We start from the raw sequence: 21,230 nt of genomic DNA, 5'->3' as shown, positions 1-21,230 counted from the left end.
TTGGGGTCTTATAATTGAAACATTTTAATTAACAAGAGCCTGTTCTGAGTTTTTTTTTTGCAGGGGGTGGGGGGGGGGGGTACAGAATGAACCTTTAAAATGAGCATTCACTCACATAAAAATATCACCTCAATGCAGATTTGTTACACAATATCAATGCACTTTTATCCAACATAATAATATTTTTGTCATATTTTTAATTTTTTGACAGTACATGATGTTAATACTCACCTCCCTTCACTAAGGAAAAAAACAGTAAAAACATTATTTACAATTTGGCAAAAGTAACCGAAAAATCAAAATGTGTTTTATTCCAGAACTAAACAACTCTCCATGCACCAAAAATCGATATTTTTCACATTTAACTATCACTCTCATTTGATTTAGGAATTAAAACTTCTTTTGCAAAAAATAAATTAGTTAAAAATAGTTTTTTTTACTGTTAAAACAATTATCTCAAAAAGAAATGCATCTCTTTCATCTTCCCACAAAAGTTTTGCAGGCAGGGAGGCCCCGCAGACAAAGTCACTTTATGGGGAAAATAGTGTGAAAAGCAAACCTTAAAAATTTCTTTACATCCATCTGATTAAAATTTTAACTGGTAATTCAGACAAGTAACCAAGAAATTTGAATGGCTGATATTAATAACATTTAATTCAACATATAAATATAAAAAGTGACATACTCTAAATAAAAACAAAGTATGCTTAAAAATCTCTGCCAACTATTTTAGTTATAGAAACAAATATAAACTTTATAAATTGCTAATTAAGTAATTAATAGCACAAACAGTATACATGTTAACAACATTTACACTGTCTCCAGTTTTAAATGTCCCATCTTTGTAAAGATCACTTGTGCTAATGATGTATAATAAATAACATGGCAAAACCCAAAGTTGGAAGATTTCAGCACTTGCATTCGTCCTCGGTGGGCCGAGGAATGTGGTTTTCCTGGGAGGGCTGCGCCTGGGATCGAGTTTTGCACAACTCAGAGTTGATGATTTGTCTTAAATGCTGTGAGACAGAAGGAAAAAAAAGAAAGGAAAAAAGTTTAGATGAATAAAGAAATTCATTTATTATTTTAAAATAATAACTTTTCTATTTAATCTAAGACATGCAAAAAAAAGCAGCATACTCAAATAAAGTAGAATAGTTAAACTTCTGCAATAGCTTTTGCGATGAAAGATCGGTTTAGTTTCTTAACAGTTACAAAATATTACATATGTGCTATAATCTATAATAAGTAATGCCATCTTGAAATAACAATAGAATACAGTCGATTTCGGTTAATAGGACCACATTGGGACAAGACCAATTCGGTCCAAGTAATGGGCTGGTCCAATAAGCGAACAGGACCTGTGTAGCTTGAACAAACATGCTATGCACAAAATATTTAAATGCCATTATAATTATTACATATAAAGAAGAGAAAATGCTGTTTACGAAAAGAAAGTTATAAGTGTTAAAAAGTACTAATCGGCCATTAAGAATTTCAATGAAATGAAAATTACAGCAATTTTTTTTTGAAAATATTTACATTATATTGAACATGCTAACTGAACTGAGGAAATTTTAAATTTCCCTGATTTTTTTAAGTCTGCTGGAACAATGCCACAATGAGAGTTGCATTTATCTATTTTTTCCTGTTGATATTGCTGGGTTTAATTGAAAGTTACAAGGAACCAATATTAATTTTTATTGCGAATTATGAACTATCTGGCTAACTAGTTTATTGACTCACTTGAAACTCGCTTCAAGCTGGCGCTTTCTAGATTTTTTTCCAATTTGTTCTCATGTTCCATCGTTCAATTAAGGGAATTTTCGACCATATAAGCAAATTATACTAGGCTTGTGTAATGGGATTTGTTTTGGTTCTTTAAGATTTGGTCCGAATAGCAGCTGATCTGATTAACCGGATTTCACTGTATTGTTAAAAACAAGATTTTTATTATTTTTTTAAAGCAGGGAGGGGGGGGCGGAATCTTCATAGCAGCTTGTAGTAGATTTTTCAGTTTGTCGTCAACTGGTTCAGGAGTGTCTCTTGAATAGGCCTGGATTTACGTACAAGTGAAGTAAGCTATAGCTTAGGGCCCGTTTTGCTAGGGACCCCCAACTCCCGGAAATTAGTATGGTTTGTTCAAAAAAAAAGTACTTGAAAAAATAAATTTCATTTTGTAGTGCTCGAAAACCTTGAAAATTTGGGAAAGTGCGGCTACAAACCACAAATGGGAGGAGGTAGGAAGAAGGAATGCCAATGTCAAATTTAGTTCCTTGCTTTTTCCTTCACCAAAAATGTAAAAACCATGGTTCTTACGTTTCTGAAACATATTACAAATTTTTGTGACCCACATGTTTCATATCTTGCGATTAATATAATTCCAAATGCAGTATGTTGGAAATTCTTTCAGTGTTACTTGCTTGTATCTTACATCTTCTGTATATTGTTAATATGTTTAGCATGGAAAAAATACACGACCTCTATTCCTTTTCTTTTTCTGTCCCACTTGCAACTGATGAGAAGTTGTTGTCAAGAGAGATCTATAGTTTTTTTTCCTTTTAAATTTAAAATAGCTGTTTCTTACAAAGTTAGAACAGGAGTGTAAAAATTTACAATCAAGTACTAAAATATCAGAGACTGGAAAGTACAAAATGAAGTGACTTAAATAAATTTTTCTAGAGCCTTTGAAAATAATTAGATAAGTTTTTGAAAATTAGAAGCAAAGTTGGGCTCCAATTTTATTTCTTATCAAATGTATAAATTATGAATTGTTCAAATGGGCAGTATGTTTATCTCTTGTTACTTATTTTCTAAATCTGTACACTATTTCTTTTAAAGCATGTTTTACAATTGATCATTTTATAATTTAATTCATTGCTGTATTTGTCGGTGAGTTGGAGGGGTGATTAAAAACTAATTGTACCGAAAGCCTATGTGAGCCCCCCCCCCAAGTAACAGTGCATTGTCTTCTCTCTTCTCGCACTCTTTCTCTGTCAACTGCTGTCAATGATTTGTCAAATGAAAAACAATTTTTACTTTGCATTATCTTAATTTGCGAAAGAGTATATAACTTTAAGAAAGTTTTGTTTTCCTATTTCTGTCCTGATATTTTTGTAGTTCGAACTACATCTTATAAGGCTTCAAAATGCAGAATTTTATATCTATTTTTCAAACTTTCCTCCGGGGGAGAAACCCTCGGACACCCAACAATTGAAGATATTCTACACTCCCCTTAAAGGGGCATCCTGGGTCACTCTCTTGATACCATTCCTTCTCTTAAGGCCAATCCAAAAAGGACATCAGGGAAAAAAATGATCAAAAAAGTAAAAGTATTGCTGCATGTATCAGAGGAAAGAGACAAACATAGTCAAGGGGAGAAAATAAAAAAAATGCCTCTTACACTACCAAGAGAAACGTTGTTCAAACTACAAAAGGGGGCCCCATACCTGAAGCAGCTTAGGGCCCTATTAAGTCTAAATCCGGCCCTGCTCCTGAAGTTTCTGCTATGATCATGTTACTGACATGAGATACAGCAGAAAACTAATTACAGGTCAACAAATAACACTTCACTTATTTCACTTTGGATTTCAGAAAAGTAATTTTTGAAAGGAATTAATATGTGAAACAAAATTAATGCAAAAGTGCAGAAAGGATGTTTGTAGTAAAATACTCAATTCAACAGTTATCAGCAAGCTGAAGCAAAACCAATTCTTTTATACCACACCATAAAATATTTCCAATACTAATTTTAAAATTAAGCAAAACAAAAGGGACTGCAGATTTAAATACCTCTTTTTTGGTGTAGATTTCTTCAGCAAAAACTGGAGGATTTTCATGTGGCTTTAATTTTTTCAGGTTTTCTAATAACTGTTGAAGCCATTTATAATTTTCATCTACGACTCTCTGAATCTGGAATTTTATGAAGAGAAATTATGTAATGCATATGCAGATAAATATCTTGGTCGAAAATAAAAGTATTGAGACAGACTTCAAAAAACAATTATTTATTTGTAATTTATGGCTAATCTATTGTTTATTTCTCTTAATTACTCTTACTCAGCAGTCACACAAGAACTCAAATTATTTTTTTAAGGTAAAAGAACATAATGTTCTACAATTTTAGAAACCATAAATTGGTTGCACCCAGACCTTTTCCTTCTTTGGCAACATACACATGACAACTATTTCACACAGGCTGGAACGATTTGAATATTCTTAAGCATTATGTACTGGATGAAATCATATAACTATCTCTCCCTTTTCTAGTACAAACTATTTTTCATGTAAAGGGAAGAATTTCTTTTTCTGACTGTATCTGCCCAAAAATAAGTTTAAATGACGGCTCATAAAGTGTCCGACTGCCTTTACTAGCAATTTACAGGTCACTCAAAACATACTAGGCTGCAGAATGAAGATAACTAGAATAGCTCCAAACAATATACAGGCAGCATGGTTATGACATCCAAAGCCTGCAGTATTATTCGTGCTATGGACTCATCAGTCTGGAACAGTCAGTAATCAAATAGGAGGTAGATGCCACATCATTGAAGCTGAGAACAAACTGGTAACTAAAACAAATTTAAGCCTAAAGCTAAATTCAACTAAAATAAGCTTAAGTCAGAGTTGAAATCTTTGTGACTACTTTTCTATCTTTGTACAATCATACATTCTTTTATATCGCCTTTTGTCACCCTGCCACTTGTATGGGACAACGATGAAGCTTGTTTATCGCATTTTTGCTGTATACATATTTCAGGGGTTAACTATATTATACAGTTATATTACAAGCATTATATACAATTACTTTGGCTTTAGCCATTTTGGCTCACAAACCTCACACGCTCTCTCAACAACCACTCCTGGTCAAGTCTGGTGCAGGAATGTCTCTCACTGTTACTGTGCTTCTAGCACTTCATGTCCTTAACCATTTCCAGATGTTGCACACCTGGTTTTAGTTAACGCAAGTTCAACTAGGAGGCTGACAGTCAAGTTGCTAAAATAGGTTAAGGGTGGTAAATTACTGTTTGTTAAATACAAAAATGATGCTAAATACAATTGCATTTAGCATCATTTTTGAGTTGAACCGTACCATTGTCTGCAGTCTCTCCCATGTTTGCTAGATTTTTTTTAGCAACCAGTTTGTTGGTAGTCTTGGCTTTAATGAGATGACCTCTGCCTCCAGCTTGGCTATTGACTATTCCAGAGTGATGAGTCTAAAACAAGGATGAACCTGCAGACTTTGGATGTCATAAACAGGATGATGGTATACTGCATGTAATTCTGCCTTAGCCCTGGCTTCACAATGCTTTGACTTAGTGCTAGAATAGCTTGTTTATTACAATCAAGAGATTCAGAACTTTTATACCCACACACTATCTCTGTCCGAAACAAAATGTTTTCCCTTTGCTGTATCATTTCACATGCATTTTTTTTAACAGCACATTTAAACACCATTCTAAAACAAACCATGTTATTCCACAGAGGCAAAAACCCTTCAAAAAGCACTTTTTACCAAAAAAAAAAAAAAAATTATCCTTAAATAGTTAGTGTCAGGTGAGGAAAATTGGCAGAAAAAAAATCAAGCTTTTTTTTTTTCAAAGAAAAGATCCTAAAATCTACCTATTAAATTAATTTTGACAGAGAGAGAACTTTTTAAATATTTTTTTTCATAATTGGATTAATGTACATTAAGCATGAAGCAGAATCATCAAGTTTTGTTTGATCGATTTTGAACTAAAAGTTTTGTATTGACTTTACTGACTATATACTGAAAACACTAACAAATGCTGACAAAGTTGCAGAACACTGACTTCTGAAGACTTTTACTAACCGGTTTTACACCTTGACCCCCTATATGGGGTTACATACAAACATACACTCACACACATATATAAATAAAATAATAGAGTTTTGAAGATTGCTTAAACTTTTACATTACCTCTTCCATATCTTTAGGATCAATATGGGAATACTGAGAATCTCCCATTAGATAAGCATTGAGAATTTTATTTGCCTCATCAATAATAGACTGGAAATCAGCTAGAATTCCACCCCTCTGATCATGTTCATATTTCCTCCTTAAAACAGGATCAGTCATTGTCTAAACGAAAAAGTATACAAATTTTCTCATTTCAATATGCAAGGTGAATTTTACCTTATCTGCCGAATGAAAGGGGGTGATAGCAGAGCCCAAGTGGAGCAAAGAACCACCCATTAGTGTGTCCATTCCCTAACTGTAACCGAGTTATGGTAAATAGAAGAAAAATAATTCAAAAAACAAATTTCCCGAGAGAAAAATTGATTTTCATTATTTTTGGAAAACCTACACACAAAATGAGTACACATTTAAAACAAGCAGACAAAATCCTATAGAATGAGACTTCTCAACAAGATAGTTGAATTTTTCAGCAAGCTACAAGCTTTGAAACATTCATAGCAATTGAATTTAAATTGGAGACAAAATCTGCAATCAACATTTTAAAAAACAACTGATTGAGCTACAATCAGAAAAATCATATTGGGGTTCAAGTTCGACAGAAACTAAGGCTTTGGAACACCAAAATTGGCGTTTGTCAAAATAGCAGACAAGTAAAGATCTCAAGTCTTTTCAATACAAGTTCCCTCTGAAAATTTCTGACACCATCTGTTTTTTTAATCAAAACAATTTTTATGCATAATGGGGTTGTTTCCAAAATTTTAAAAGTATTTTTTGTTCTGAAAGAGCATGATTGAAAACATAGGATCTGACTATTTTTTAAAGAATTTGTTTAAGTTTAATATTTTTAAGAAAATTACTTAAATTGGTGCGTTTTCATTATTTACGCTTCTGCCGATGACATCACAAATGATGAAATGCCAATCACAGAGCAAAATATTTAATTTGCATCTTTACTCAAGTGTATTTTTAACGATATGGCCGATAGCAAGCGTAGAGCACAATTTTAATTTGCTTCTTGATTATCATAACGTGGAAACGCGATAGTAAGATGCGCCAAAGAGCATCATTTGTGACGTCATCAAGACCACGCCTTGTTTGAAAAATCAGACATTTAAAAAATTAATTAAAAAATAACTGTTGGGAAAATGAAAGTATTTTCTGGGTCCATGTTATTTCTTTTGCTTATTCTATCAATTTCAGTGACAAAAAGTACTACTATCGACTAAAGGAAACAACCCCATTATGGTTGGAGGAATGTTTCTGATGGGCTGTCTATCAAAATATGGCCAGAAGTAGGGGGAACTCCCGCTAATGTCTTAGATTTTAGGTGTATTTTTCTTGTTTTTGTTTAATAGTTTAAGAATTTTTTACTTGAGAGTAAAATCATGCAGTTGTAAACTAAAGAAAGAGTACCTTTAGAAATGTGTTTTAATTTTTATTGCAGCTGCTCCAGGTGCGGAGACAATTAATTTCAAAGTTTGTGAATGTTGACCTGGAGTCTGAGCTAAAATGGAAAGTGATTTGCAGATGCTTCGTTTTGTCCCGAAGATAAAATAAAATTTCAACAAAAATAAAACACCTTTTCAAAGGTAGTTTTATACTCTTTAATGTATTAATGCATGATTTTGCTCACAAGTAAAATCAGGAGTTCCCCCTATTTTCGGCTATATTTTGATTGGCAACCCTTCAGAAACATACTCCTCCGATCTTTATTGTGTATAAAAACTGTTTTGATTAAAAAACAGATGGGGTCATAAATTTTCAAAGGGACCTTGTACAGAAAAGGCTGTTGAAACCTTTGCTTGTCTGCTGTTTTGACAAACACCAATTTTAATGCTTCAAAGGAAAGCCTTAGTTTCTGCCGAATTTGGACATTAATATGATTTGCTGTGGTATCATTCGAAAGCTACTGGGGTGGGCTAGTTTTTGGTAGATTTGACCAATTCTAGCTCTTTTGGTTGTTTTTGAAATTACTGTTGTAGAATTGGGCTCCAATCAAAATTTGAGTATTTCCAATGTTTCAAAGCTTTTAACTAGCTGAAAAGTTTGAGTATCTTGTTGAAAAACTATCATTTTACAGGATTTTGTCTACTCTTTCCACATGTGAACTAATTTTGTGAATAGGTTTTGCAAGAATTTCTGGAATCAGTTCTTTTCTCAAAAGTTTGTTTTTTTGACTCAAGTTCCTTCTATCTACCATAATTCCATTGCAGTTATGGATTGAGGAAGATAATGGGTGGTTCTATGCTCCACTTGGGCTCTTCTATCATCTCATTTTTTTATTTATTTTGCTTTTTGGCAGATTAGGTCAGATTTAACCTGCATCTGTGGTTTAGACATTTTTCGATTCTGATCTTAAAAACTGCACTTCAGCAATTTCAGCTATTAGAAAAGAAAATAATCCTTTTGCAAGATGTTTTAGAAATTCTGTCGAGACTTCCATTTTTGAGTAAAAAAAAGGCAAGGCAACATAGAACTATTTATATACATAGGGGTATATAGTAATCTCCAGATTAGACCTGGATCAGGGTGGTACAGTAACCACGGATAAGCAAACTAGCGGATAATCCACAAATTAGGGAAAAACGATGCTGGTGTATGCAAATAGTGCTAAAAAAGATTAATAATGCTGGCATTTATTTAAACTATAGCTGAAATGACAATAGTGTATGCAAAAGATAGAAAAGAATTGCTCATTTTTGCAAATGGTAGTCACATACACACAAACTACCGAATCCTGCAGGCAGATCAACTGCAACAGGTCAACCTGAGAAGAATTGTTTCAAGACTGGTCCAGTCACTAGTTTACACACATAAGTAATGTAAATCGAAAATTTAGTAAGTTTGTGTCACACATTCAAGAATAATGAGCTCAAATACAAGTCATTTCAAACAGCTACAAACTGAATGCTAGCATTTTTTTTATATTAAGACTGCATCATAAAATTCGGTTACTGAGGATGTTTTTAAAAAATGAACTTTTTGAACAACCAATCATATATGAGGCAGTGAGAAGCAAAGGGATGTAAGTGGCAAAAGTAAAAATTTGGAGATAACCAGCTCACATGGTAGGTGAACCTCTCCTCTGTCTTGGAGCAAGAGATGGTACTAGTAGAGTGGCTTGAATACAGAGTGCTGTCATACAGAGTCCCCCTGATTGGTCAAGGGGAGTTTTCGTTAAACCGCGGGAAGGCTCACTTCAGTTTCCGTAGACTTAACATTGTAGAATTCTAGGAGCTTCAGAAAATAGCCGTGGAAATAAAAATTAAGGCATGTATGGATTTTTTTAATGATTTTCAGCATATTGAATCAGACCCCGAAGTAGTTTTTTTTTTTGGGAGGGGGGGAGTAGGAAATAAGGAATCAAAAATTAAAAAAGTAGGAAAAAAATCACTTAAGAAAGTAGGAAAAAATAGGAAGAGATAAGGCTACACACACGTCAAGAGGAAACAAATTTAGCGTAAATTTTATTTCTAATGTGAAATAAACTAACGGTGTTTTTGATTTAAAACTGTCCCAAAAATAAACTCACAGTATTTTTGAAGTATAAAAGGGATTTAATGAAAGACCGAATCGCAAAAACAAAACAAAAGAAACAAGCTGACAATCATCAGTATGAAAAATGAACTGGTGGAAACAAAGATATTAATTACAAAATATGAAAACAAAATCCAAACAAAGAAGCACCTTTCAAAAATACAGTAATAAAAATTTTAAGTGTGAAAGAATAAAATTCAATATAGTGATCGCAAAAATAAAAAAATTAAAATAATAATAATAATAAAACTCATAGTTTGGTGCAATAAAAGCATTTTTGTTAAAGATTTGTTTTGTCAAAAATGAAAACATTCCTTCTAGAGCATTCTTTTATCATTTGAAAATACTAACACTTTCCTCTTGTCATAAAGTATGATACAAAAAGCAAAGCAAACATTAAATTAGTTTTAGTTAAAAATAATCAGCAGCTCACATACATTCTTGCATAAACAGGGGCAGATGCTTGAATTTGAAAAAAAAGGAAAAAGACTGAAAATGCAAAACTAAAATAAATTTGTTCTTAAATATGGGACATAAAATTTATAATAAAATAATTAAATTAAAAAAATTACGAAATAAGTAAACTATAGGGTTTGTATTATATGTATTTTTAACCGACTTCAAAAAGGAGGCGGTTATCAATTCATACCGTATGTATGTTTTTTTTTTGTTTGTCCACTCATAGCGTCTCACCTAGTGAACCGATTTTGATGATTCTTTTTTTAATGGATAGGGGATGGCTAAACTTAGGTCCCATTACTTTGTTTGACCATATTTGTTCTTTAGAAAAAAAGTTATGGGCAAAAAACAGTAAATTTTATGCAATTTCCCTATTAAATTTTTTTGTAGCGAAGTTCGCACTTTTCATCCGTGGATAACGGTGGCTCAGTGGTAGAATTCTCGCCTCCCACACGAGGGTCCCGGGTTCAAATCCCGACTAGGACAAAGTGAATTTTACTAAAATTTCGTTTCTACTGTTTCCCGTATTTTTTCGAATCTTCTATTAATTTCTGTATCTTTCCAAGTCTGTAAAGTTCCAGCACTTTCTCAAGTTGTATATAAGGAGATGTAACGTTCATTCGTGGCTCTGAATAAAGATCTTGAGTTGAGACTAACGAGTATTCGCTTCATTTGGCTTTCACATTGTCTTCGCTATCTTCATCTACGCGACAATAGGAAACTCATTGTTATAAAACTTTGGTGCCCTATAACAGTAACATTAATAGTAATTGTAATGATAATTTTGAATGAAGGCTTCTCTGAAGCAAGCATCAAATTTTTTCAAGGGATATTTCGATAATGGGGAATCTGGCGCTGTCGTCTCATTTTTGGCGTAAATAATTTTATTTTAGTAACCCTACTGATTTATAGTAACCCTATGTGAATTATCAAAATCTTCCTTTCTTCAGTGCTATTGCTCCATAGTAGGGGTAAACCTAACCTGGAAGCGAGGTGATGCAGTGATTAGGATCTGCTTAGTCTTCACAATGCTACCATTAGGTTTGACTCAACTACTCTGTAGTATTTTTATCGTTATCATCTATGCCGATAACAGATGATTGGGGCTAAGTAAGAAAATACAGGATTGCATCATGAGCAACTTAGATGCTGTGGAATGTAAATTAGTTAGGAAAAACATAATACTTAAATGGTTATAATTAAATTAACTACGCATGATTTCCAGAGAGGAACAAAGATAAGTTTTTAGTGCCAATCGCTTAAAGTTTAACGTGTGTCAATAGTTTTTTTTTTTAGTATAGAGCATTTTTAAGAAAAAAATGTGAAGTTTCGTGATGGTAACTTCTTATTATTTCTGAAATACCTACATTTACACTAAAAAGAATGAAATAAAAAATTTTTGAAAAAAAAAAAAAAAATAGAACCGACTTCAAAATTGCTCTAAAAAGTGAAAAATAATTTTATTCTTTAAACACCATTGATAACGCTTTTAAACATAATTTTTGAAGTTGGCGCAAAAACGATAAATAAAATCATTCACAGCCATAACTCAACTACAACTATAAATTTAACCAGGACCAGTTCACATACATTATGCATTGATGACAGCATATTTGAATAGCGATATAAATGTTTCGTTCGTAACTTTGGATTCTTTTCTGAAAAAAAATATGAACGAAGCATGGTTACACTGGATTTTACGTTTTGTTTTTGCGCCAACTTCAAAAATTATGTTTAAAAGCATTATCGATGGTGTTTAAAGAATAAAATTATTTTTCACTTTTTAGAGAAATTTTGAAGTCGGTTCTATTTTTTTTTTTTTTTTTTTTTAAATTTTTATTAGCATCCAACATAAATTTTTGTTTCAGGCACATCATTTATGGGGGCTAGTGGGGTCAATTTCTCCCCTCCCTGGCTTTGGAAAATTAATGCTTAACTATACAAGTTTGTGCTGTTTTTGTTGCATTCGGTATACATCCTTTGCTAGCCACCCCCGGGGGAAAAATCAAAATGAAGGGCCAGTTTTAATTTTAATCAAGAAATAAAATTGAATATTGTTTTATTGGTTTGATGATTTTTTACCTCCTTGTTCCAAAATTTTTGTCACAGCAAAAAAAGGAAAAATCCTTGCATGGTAAACATAACATTTTTATCAAAGGCAAAGATCAGTTACTTATGTTTCTCTGTGCATAAAAGGAAAGGCATGTAGTTTCTCTCAATCCTCACCATACAACAAAAATATTCATTCGGAAATTGTTCACGAAATTGAGAATGAGGAGGGAGCACCTGGCATCAAATGCCTGCATATATCTCTTTTTCTCCCCCCCCCCCTCCCTTTGATCAGGCGCCCTGAGTACAATAACTTACAGTAGATACACCGCATCGGTATAATTGACGCACCTCAAAAAGAGAAAGAGTCGCTCAAAAAATTTTAAATGTTCAGAAATGCCACATAGCCGTAAACACAGCACATAAAAATGATGAGCAACTCCTCGATATTGATGATATATCAAAGAAAAACCCATTAAAAAGAAAAAAAAACAGTACGTATTTGCTTGTGGCGCTATCAACAACTTTTAAAAATGTGAAGAAATAAAAACGAAATCTTGCATTTTAATTGGTTTACGATTTTTCTCCAAAAAACGGACGTTTTGCCCATCAACAATCATATTTATTCATGAAAAAAGTCAGTTTCTGCGATTATTTTTGAAGTGGTCCGTTTGCAAATTTCTACTATCTGTCACTTTTTTTTGTACTAACACCAGTAAAGTATGTACAGTGTACAGGTTTTTCATTTTTTTGCTTCCTTACGTTCCTCTCAAGGTTTTACATTGCATTTCTATTTAAATAGAGCTCCATTTCACTTGTAATCATTTAAACAAAAAATTGGCGAATAGGAATTTCAGCTTTTCCATCACTTTTTGAACAATCGGCCGTTTACTTTAATTAAAGCTTCTAATTGAAGAGTAAATAATATATAACTGCATCAGAGTGTACCAGATTCTATTTCTTTATTGATTCGTTAAAACAGTAGGACTGAAATCGGGGCGATAAAAAGAAAAGTCGATCATTAACGCAGCAATGGCAAAAAAGTCACGAAAATTTAAATTTTAAACACGCAGACGCCGCTGCGCTCCTTAAAGAAATTACTGTAGTCAGTCAATGAAAAGCTCAGGATCCACTTGTTTCTTTTGCTTTTCTTTTCAAAATTGAAACATGCAGAAAATTATAGGTGCGGCATTGTATAAATAAGAATCAATGCACAATTAGAAGCGTTATACTAAAGAAAGTAGGGGAAAAAAGGAAAAAGTAGGAAAAAAAGGAGTCAGCTCTAAAAAGTAGGAAAAAAAGAAACTTTTCGGGGTCTGTTGAATGCACTAGCAACCTATTTTATGAAATTCTTAGCATATAAAGCAGTTTTCTTTAAGCTTTTGAGCGTTTAAACTTAAGATACAAAATTCAAGTGTATTGGCAAGATTTTTTGGCACCTTTGAAGCTCTTATTTTTAGCCTCTCATTATTGAAAAATACGTGGCTAAAGTTTCACTTTCTAAAATTAAAATAATGTAAATTAAACTTAAACAAAATTCGATCTGTTTTTATTTTTTATTCGTGAACATACAGTATGATTAATTAACACCACTGATCTGTTATTTATTCTGTATACATTTCGTACCTTGCTTTTTTCTCCTCTCTCTCTTTTTGAAAAACTTAAAATTTCTACTTTTCTTGAAGCATTCTGTAAAATTTCTTTTACAGAGATATCACACTTCGAACGCGGTAGACATATATTTTTCGTTATGTTTATATGTAATCAATAATATTACCGAGTTTCAGCCTTATATATAAAAGACAATTTCACAAGTTTTTGTAACATATTGCAAAATTTTTTATTAATTATTGCAACGATAACTTTTTGGTAGACTCGCGTTTTATTCTTTTAAGTAAACTAATCTAAGATTAAAAAAAATTCTGGCTTTATATAAATAATGTATTAAAAACTGTCGCTATCTCCCCTACTATGGCAGCTGTGCACCCCACATGGCATCACTCTGTTATCAAGCCCCTCTAGGTACTAGTAGCCCTTGGAAGGGTCTGTTATACAGCATGATTTTATAAAACTTTTCAATGAAAGCCTACCTAGGACCGGACGCGTTTTACTCAAAACTTGAAAATGTCTACTTACATCCCTTTGCTTTTCACTGCTTCTTATGATGTGATGTGCTTTCTCATAAGGAACAAAAGTACAATGTTACTCACCTTTAAATCAGACAGTTTTTCTTTGTATGCCATTTCATTTTCATCTTGACCCTCTTCGTATATCCAATTTTCTGTTGTACTTAATTTATGTAAAATATTATCTCTTTCCTAGAAAAGTGAATTAAACATTATAAAAATCTTTACATAAACTAAACTCCAAATGTGTATGTCTGGGGTAAATTCTGAAACAACTGAACTAATTTTGTTGAAATTTTCAGTTTGTGTTAGTTTTTGCAGGGAAGGTTTAAGACTGTTTCTAAAAAAATCAATGAATAGTTCTTTTTTCCTTTGAAATTAAATTACAAGATAATAAGTATCATATTGACTTCATTTTAATTTCACTAGAAAGCTCATGAAAAATACTCCCACATAGAGGGTTTTCTACCGCAGTCCAAAAGTACGGAGGACCTAAATTAACCAGGAAAAAAGTTATAAGTATTTTTAAGAAAGAATTTTTTTTTTTTTTTAAATTCAATACATAAAATTGTCTGAGACAAATATTGATTTTTTTTATGAAGTGAATTTAGCTAATGTTATGTTGTTGCCTTTAAGCTCAATTATGGGTTTAAAAAAAAATCTTTAACTTTTTTCAGGCTTATCTGATGATGGAGGATTTAAAAATGTCCCCCCCTTTTTTTTTATTATTTTTGGTTTTTCAATGTCCATTTTTTGAGCAGCCAAGAGACAATTGTAAATCATAAAAATTTCTGTAAATGGTATAAACAAGTATGAGAGATTTCAACAATACTCAAATCAATCTTCATGTTCCAAAAGAACATCTTTCCAAAAAAAAATTGACACCCTAACAAGAATTATTCTAAAATGTTTCAAAAAAATTTAAGTCCCTAACTCTCATGGCGAAATCCTAACAGCCATCTCCTAAGTTCAGGACGTCGCTTCAACAGCGAACGATCCTCTAAAAAATACGACTATAGTCAGTCGAAAATGAGAAACGCGAGCAGAAGATGATTTCCTTCTCATTTCCTCTGCTTATATCCTATCCCCGAACACGCGGCACGTCACTACAGATATGCTTACGTACGAGCCAATCTGGATCTTTCCAGAACGATCGATTTGCTGCGGAGTCATCGAGAGATTACATCACACATCAGCTTGTGCTTTGACATCACATCCGTCTTCCTGACGAACACATCGTTCGAAGTCGTTCCGATGTTTACACGTTGTTTTTCCGATACGCGATTTGGAACAAGCGTCCTTTAAAGGGACAAGATTAACTGCTTATTCATTATTAAAGGAATACAAGTGAGTAAAAAACATTTACATTTAGTTTACACTCTGCTTTTAAAATGAATTAGTGAGAATATCTCTCAACTAGACATTTTGTGGCTATCAGAAACAAATAAAGAAACAAGAAACCACTAAAAGTTCCATAAAGTTTTAAGATAATCAGTCAAATAAATAAATTAAAAAAAAAAATTGAATTTCATTAATAGTTTCATTAAAGTGCAAAATTATCTACTAAATCATTATTCTTCAAACAGCTGCTGAACAAATTAGGATACTTTCTTTAAAATTGGAAGTGTTGAAGTTGAAACTTAGCAACTTTTTTGAGCTATCACACATTCTTGGATAGTTTTATGATGGAAACATAAAGTTTGCAGTTGCTTTAATAGCATCATGGCATGTAGCAACTCTATTGCAACGATAGGGCATTTTTTTTTTTTGCGTCAATGTTTGGAAAATAGTTTTTTCAAAAGTTTTGAGTTTTTGACATGTAATTGTACGTTTTTTTTATGTAAAAAGATAGGGCAGAAATTTCAATGAACTTTAACCTAAAAATCAAGGCTGTATGATTATTATAATGAAAACTACTCAATGAAATTAGAAAGGATCATGCAACTGGTATCTTCCACACAAAGCGATAATAGCAATTTGAGGTAAACGTCAGACTTTGGGTGAAGTGGGACCAATAAGCAATCTTTACAGCTCAAAAAAAAAAAAAAAAAAAAAAAAAGATAATAAACTTGATCTTGCTCTCCTTTCTATTGATTAAAGATGTATCATAAACAAAACAAACAATTTGCATGGCATTTCTGTCTGAGTTTCAACTATCATAAATTCGTAGATTTACAATTAAGAATATAACAAAGGATTCAAAATAAAATTATACATTATTCAATCTGGCAAATTTTTTAGCATAGAATAAAATTATTCACAATAAAGCTTTTGAAATATAACTTTGTTATGTTCTAAAATTTAAAATGAGAAACATGAAAAAAAGTGTTATTTTTTAAACCTGTGCTAAAACTAATAAGAAGAGGTTTAAAATTAGCCAGGAAGTGATTCACCAACACTATTTTTGACTGAAGGACTAAGGTGTAAAATCGTTAAAATTATTTATAAGTTTGTGTTGAAGAGGGGGCATGCTGATTAAGCTTTATTTTTCTGAAAATTAGTTTTTTTTATTCTCTGCAAAATTTACTATATAAATAAATTGTACTGACAACTGATGTCGAAGTCCAGATCCATGGATAGTTGGTTGATTTCATATTGATTTCTCACACCAGTAAATGCAATATAAACTAGTACTTACTTCACTTAAAATCAAGGGCTTTGCAAAACTCGATTATTTACATCCAATTTTGATATTGCTACCCCACTGACTACTGGATAAAATTATAGACATAATTTTTTAAAAGTTTGTTTCACTGAGAAAGAAGTTCAGAGGCTGAACTTCTATGAGCTGTAATGAAAATTAAGCACCAAGAATTCCCATATCAGTTATTTTATGTAAAATATCCCATACATTAAAATTTAGAAACAAATTTTAGCATAGAAAGCAAAAATACATATTAATTATAAGTACAAGCTAGATTAACAATGAAAAGGGTATATGATTTTATCATACCTGATCATCAATAAAATTTTTAAGCTCGTCTGAAAATCGACCTCTCATTTCATATACATACTCTTCCACGGAGTTCTTTGCATTTATTCTCTTTTCTTCTGACTTATCCTGATGTATCATCCTTTCCTGAAAATCAAAAGGCGATAATTTGGCACATGAGTCATTCCATACAAAATGAGCAAAATTCGCAAAAAAGTGGTGGCCGCATGGTAACAGATTTTTATGAAATTTGGTATAGAGGTTCCTTTTCTGCCTGTATAAAAATATCTAAAATATTTTGGGAAATATTTTTTATTTTAATAGTTACATGCGATTGAAAATTGGTCAATAGAACAGCATTCTCATGAATGCTAAGGGTTGCATTTTATCAACTATTTAATCAAAACATAAAAATTAGTAAAATTTTCAATAATATTATAGTTAACTATTAACTGTGTTTTAAAAACTGAAAATATTTCAGTTTTCTCATAATTAAGCATTATATTTTTTAATCTCAAGCTTTAATTAATGTATTAGCTTTGCTGAAATTGAGACCCAATAACATGTTAAGCGTCATAAAAGACATACATTACTTTTGAAGTTATGTTTTAACTCCTTTTGTCTTCAAAATCAGTTTCGAACTTAGTGACATTTTGTAAAATGGCGATTTTCTCCTTCACATAGGCCCAAAAATTTAAATATGGGAAACTTTCGATAACTTTCAAATTTTACAGGAATAAAGAACAGTATTTCTACTATCTGCTTGAAGAAATTCGACATTGGTTTTCGATTTCCAAGCTTTAAAAAAAAATCAGAACACTAGCATTTTCTTTGTGTTTTATGTGAAATTAAGAAAATTCAAAGAACTAGATAAATAACTCAGCCCCGGATTTGGAAATGTGGAGGCCCCGGGGCAACGAAGGAGTGGAGGCCCCTAATCAGGGTTTGAAAAGATCATCATTTTTTTGAAAATATCCGATGTTTCAATATATATCCGAATATTTTGATATATATGTATATATCAGATATTTTTGACCCGTGAGAGATAGGATATTTCGTAAAAAATTTATTGTGGGGGCCCTTTTGTTGTGGAGGCCCTGGGGCAGTAGCCCCGCCTGCCTTCCCCTAAATCCGGCCCTGAAATAACTAAATGATGCAAAATCAAGTATAACTAACATTCATTTCACTTTTTTGAAAAATGTACTGGCATAGTGTGAAATTTATAAAACACTAAGTGTATAGAATTTATATTTTAAGCAATAATAACTTCAACAAATGCATCAAAAAATTTTTTTTTTTTTTTGCTCTCTACAAAAGTTTTTTCGATCCGGCTAAAAATTTGTGGCTCAATTTTTGTAGGAAAATCCAGTTGAAGATATTAATGGTACTTTCATTAATGTATTTCAAGAAGTTGCAGACATCATCTTTAATAGGTCATGTGTACTATAGTAACAGTCCATGTGTTGTTCACTAACTTAATAAGAAAATCACTTATCTGAAAAGATATCGATGCATAAAATCAGTGTATAGAAAACCATTACTCAGCCACAAATAGTGGCTATTCATAAAAAACAAACAAATGAAGTTATTGATGTTGGATTTAACCTGATCTCTTTAAAAAAAAAAAAAAAACTAATTGATTGTAGCAGACAGAAGGAGAAAATATCTTGCAGTTATAAGTGGATTATTGTATGCCGTACGCATACTTGTTTTGACGGATAATAGTTTGAAGTTTTATCAATATGCCATAGTATGCATTTTTGCCATTGATAGTAGAAAGAAAAGTGATCTGCTTTCCATGGAAAATTAAGATTAATTGTGCGGTAAATGTTGTTTAACTGGCAATTTTTTATTCTGGAGAGAAAAGCTGTAACTAAAATAGGAGTTTCACTACCAAAGGAATCCTTTTGTTTCAAAGAAAGTTGCAGCAGGGCGGTTGAAATAAATGGATGTCTTGTCAAATGTACTTATTCATGGATAAAACAAATTTCCTCAAACTCATAGCCCAATCTTAAATGCTATTGAGAATTAGACACGAGATGGTCCTCTTTCTTAATCTTCACACTCAGTTTGTTCTTTTAGTCATGCTGAAATGATAGGTTTTCTAGAAACTTTGCAATTATTTCTCCCTATACCGTGGGTAAAGAGGAAAATTCAACTTTCAGTGGCACAATTATATTTAGTTATGCATACTGGACTATACTTCCCAATAATTAGGGAAACATTTCAGCAAGTGCTTCATAAACATACTTTTAAGAAAATGAAACATGAAAGAAATGGTTAAGTCTTGCTAAACTTACAATAAACAGCCGTAACTAGTGGAATTTTACCTTAGTTCAAGTTACTGTAGTAACAAAAATACGCTGATTCCAAGGATTAAAATTTAGTATTATCTAAAAGACACTTCAATATGTTACGTAAAAAAATGAGTAAATTAAAGGCATTCCCTTATGTTCAAACAAGCATCTGAAATAAAGGAAAAAATGAAAATTTCGGAAAATTTTGATTTTTTAAAGTACAATTCCATTATCAAGGAATTCAGAAACAATTACTAAATTAGAGCAGACAGTTAGTTATAGATAGTTTTTCAATCTAAATCCTTTTTGCTGTTATTTTTTCCTTAAAAGAGCTAGAATAGTGATCTGAAATTTGAAGTAAATTGGCAAGATTTCAATCTTTGTTAATATCTCAGATTCAAAAAAAGGTCCGAATAAATTTTACTTTTCTCTTTCCTAATAGAGATTTGTTTATAGAATGTGGAAATATTTATTTTTTAAGTGTACGTTTATAGCTTACGGAGTTATTTAGTCATAAACTGGCTGCGTAAACTCTGAAAATTTAGGCTTAGCGTAAGCATCAACTTCCAATTTCAATAATAAAACAAAAAACAGTTTATAAACTTCCATACTTTGCATTCCCACATAGATATGCATGATTTACCTAAATAAAAATTTTCATTGAAATCTGTGACATGTCAGCCACAGCTGATTTGCTCATTTCTCATGACCCACATAAAAGAAAATCTCAATATGAACTTCACAAGAATAGCTTGAACAAAGATTGAATGACTTTATTTATGGTAAATGCAAAGAAATATTATGTGTGTGTGTGTGTGTAAGGGGGGGGGGGGTCCAAGAGAAAGAAAGTTCAAAGACAATTCACAAACCCTTCACAAAATTCCAATACCTGAAAAAAGGCCAGTTATAATATTTTAAGCAGCTTAAACAGATCATTCACAAAATTCTGAACTAGTTAAATATACCATTTGCAAAATTCAAAACTTTTCTTTGCTAGCATAGGGTTGCCACAGAAAAATTACTGTAAATAAATAGCAAAAAAGCCTACAAATTCCAAAAAAATTGCAAAAAAGTAGCTTGGGAAATTAAAAAAGTTGCAAAAAAAAGTAGCATTTATAAAATTAGCTACTTGAAATAATCATAAATTTTTATTTATTTGCATTTTAACAAAGCAGAATAATAATTGAAAGTGAAAAAAAAAAAAAAAAAGCACAGAAATTTAAATAAATGGCTTAAAAAAGAAAATAATAATAATAAGAACTACATTTTAATAAGGCTTCAATGATCAATATCAATAATTACCAAAATGATAGTCAAATTTTGTTTTAATCTAAAAATAAAGAAAAGGATATGTCCTGATTTTAGATAATAGTTCTAAATTTCCACTTTTTTTCATTAGGGTTCATACTCAATTTCCGAAATCAAAACTAAGATCTTTTTAAGCACCTTTTCAAAATTATTAGGTACCCAAGTATAAGATGCATAAAGAGTAGTAAGTACGAAACAGTATCAAAAAGTTTAATCTTGCACAAAATACACTTAAACTAGGGCTCTTTTAAGTATAATTGGAAAAAAAAAAAATGCAGCTTAACAGAGGTGCAAGAGGACCACAGTAAAATTTTCTGAAGACAGTGGGAATTTTTCGGAAGCTATGAGGAAGCTCGACCCCCCCCCCCCCCAAAAAAAAACCTCTTCAAATATGCATACAAAATTCATTGAAAAAAAAACTTTTTTTAAAAGTCTATTTTTTTTAAAATATTTTTTCAGTTTTAGAATATGTTGTCAGCCCAACATTTTCAGAAATGGCATCCCAAATTTTTGGGAAAATTCCAATCACAAGTACCCCTGTAATAAGGGGCGAATAAAATCTAATTACAAATTTACTTTGACAT

The 21,230-nt window shown here is 31.7% G+C and overlaps 1 protein-coding gene across 1 annotated transcript in view; it reads right to left on the bottom strand.

Moving 5' to 3' along the window:
• Window positions 1–699: 699 nt before the first annotated feature.
• Window positions 700–21,230, bottom strand: part of LOC129217606 (heat shock 70 kDa protein 4-like) — a 99,594-nt gene continuing 79,063 nt past the window's right edge. Inside the window, exons 14-18 of the mRNA XM_054851937.1 lie at window positions 17,063–17,188; window positions 14,194–14,301; window positions 5,939–6,100; window positions 3,790–3,909; window positions 700–1,016 (exon numbers count right to left, since the gene is read on the bottom strand). Coding sequence (XP_054707912.1) covers window positions 909–1,016; window positions 3,790–3,909; window positions 5,939–6,100; window positions 14,194–14,301; window positions 17,063–17,188 — 624 coding nt within the window. The 3' untranslated portion in view covers window positions 700–908. The remainder of the gene's footprint in view (window positions 1,017–3,789; window positions 3,910–5,938; window positions 6,101–14,193; window positions 14,302–17,062; window positions 17,189–21,230) is intronic.

This window comes from Uloborus diversus, chromosome 1 (genome assembly GCF_026930045.1).
Source record: "Uloborus diversus isolate 005 chromosome 1, Udiv.v.3.1, whole genome shotgun sequence".
Lineage (NCBI taxonomy): Eukaryota > Metazoa > Arthropoda > Arachnida > Araneae > Uloboridae > Uloborus > Uloborus diversus.
The sequence above is the reverse complement of the archived record's forward strand: the minus strand, read 5'-3'. Positions and strand labels throughout refer to the sequence as shown.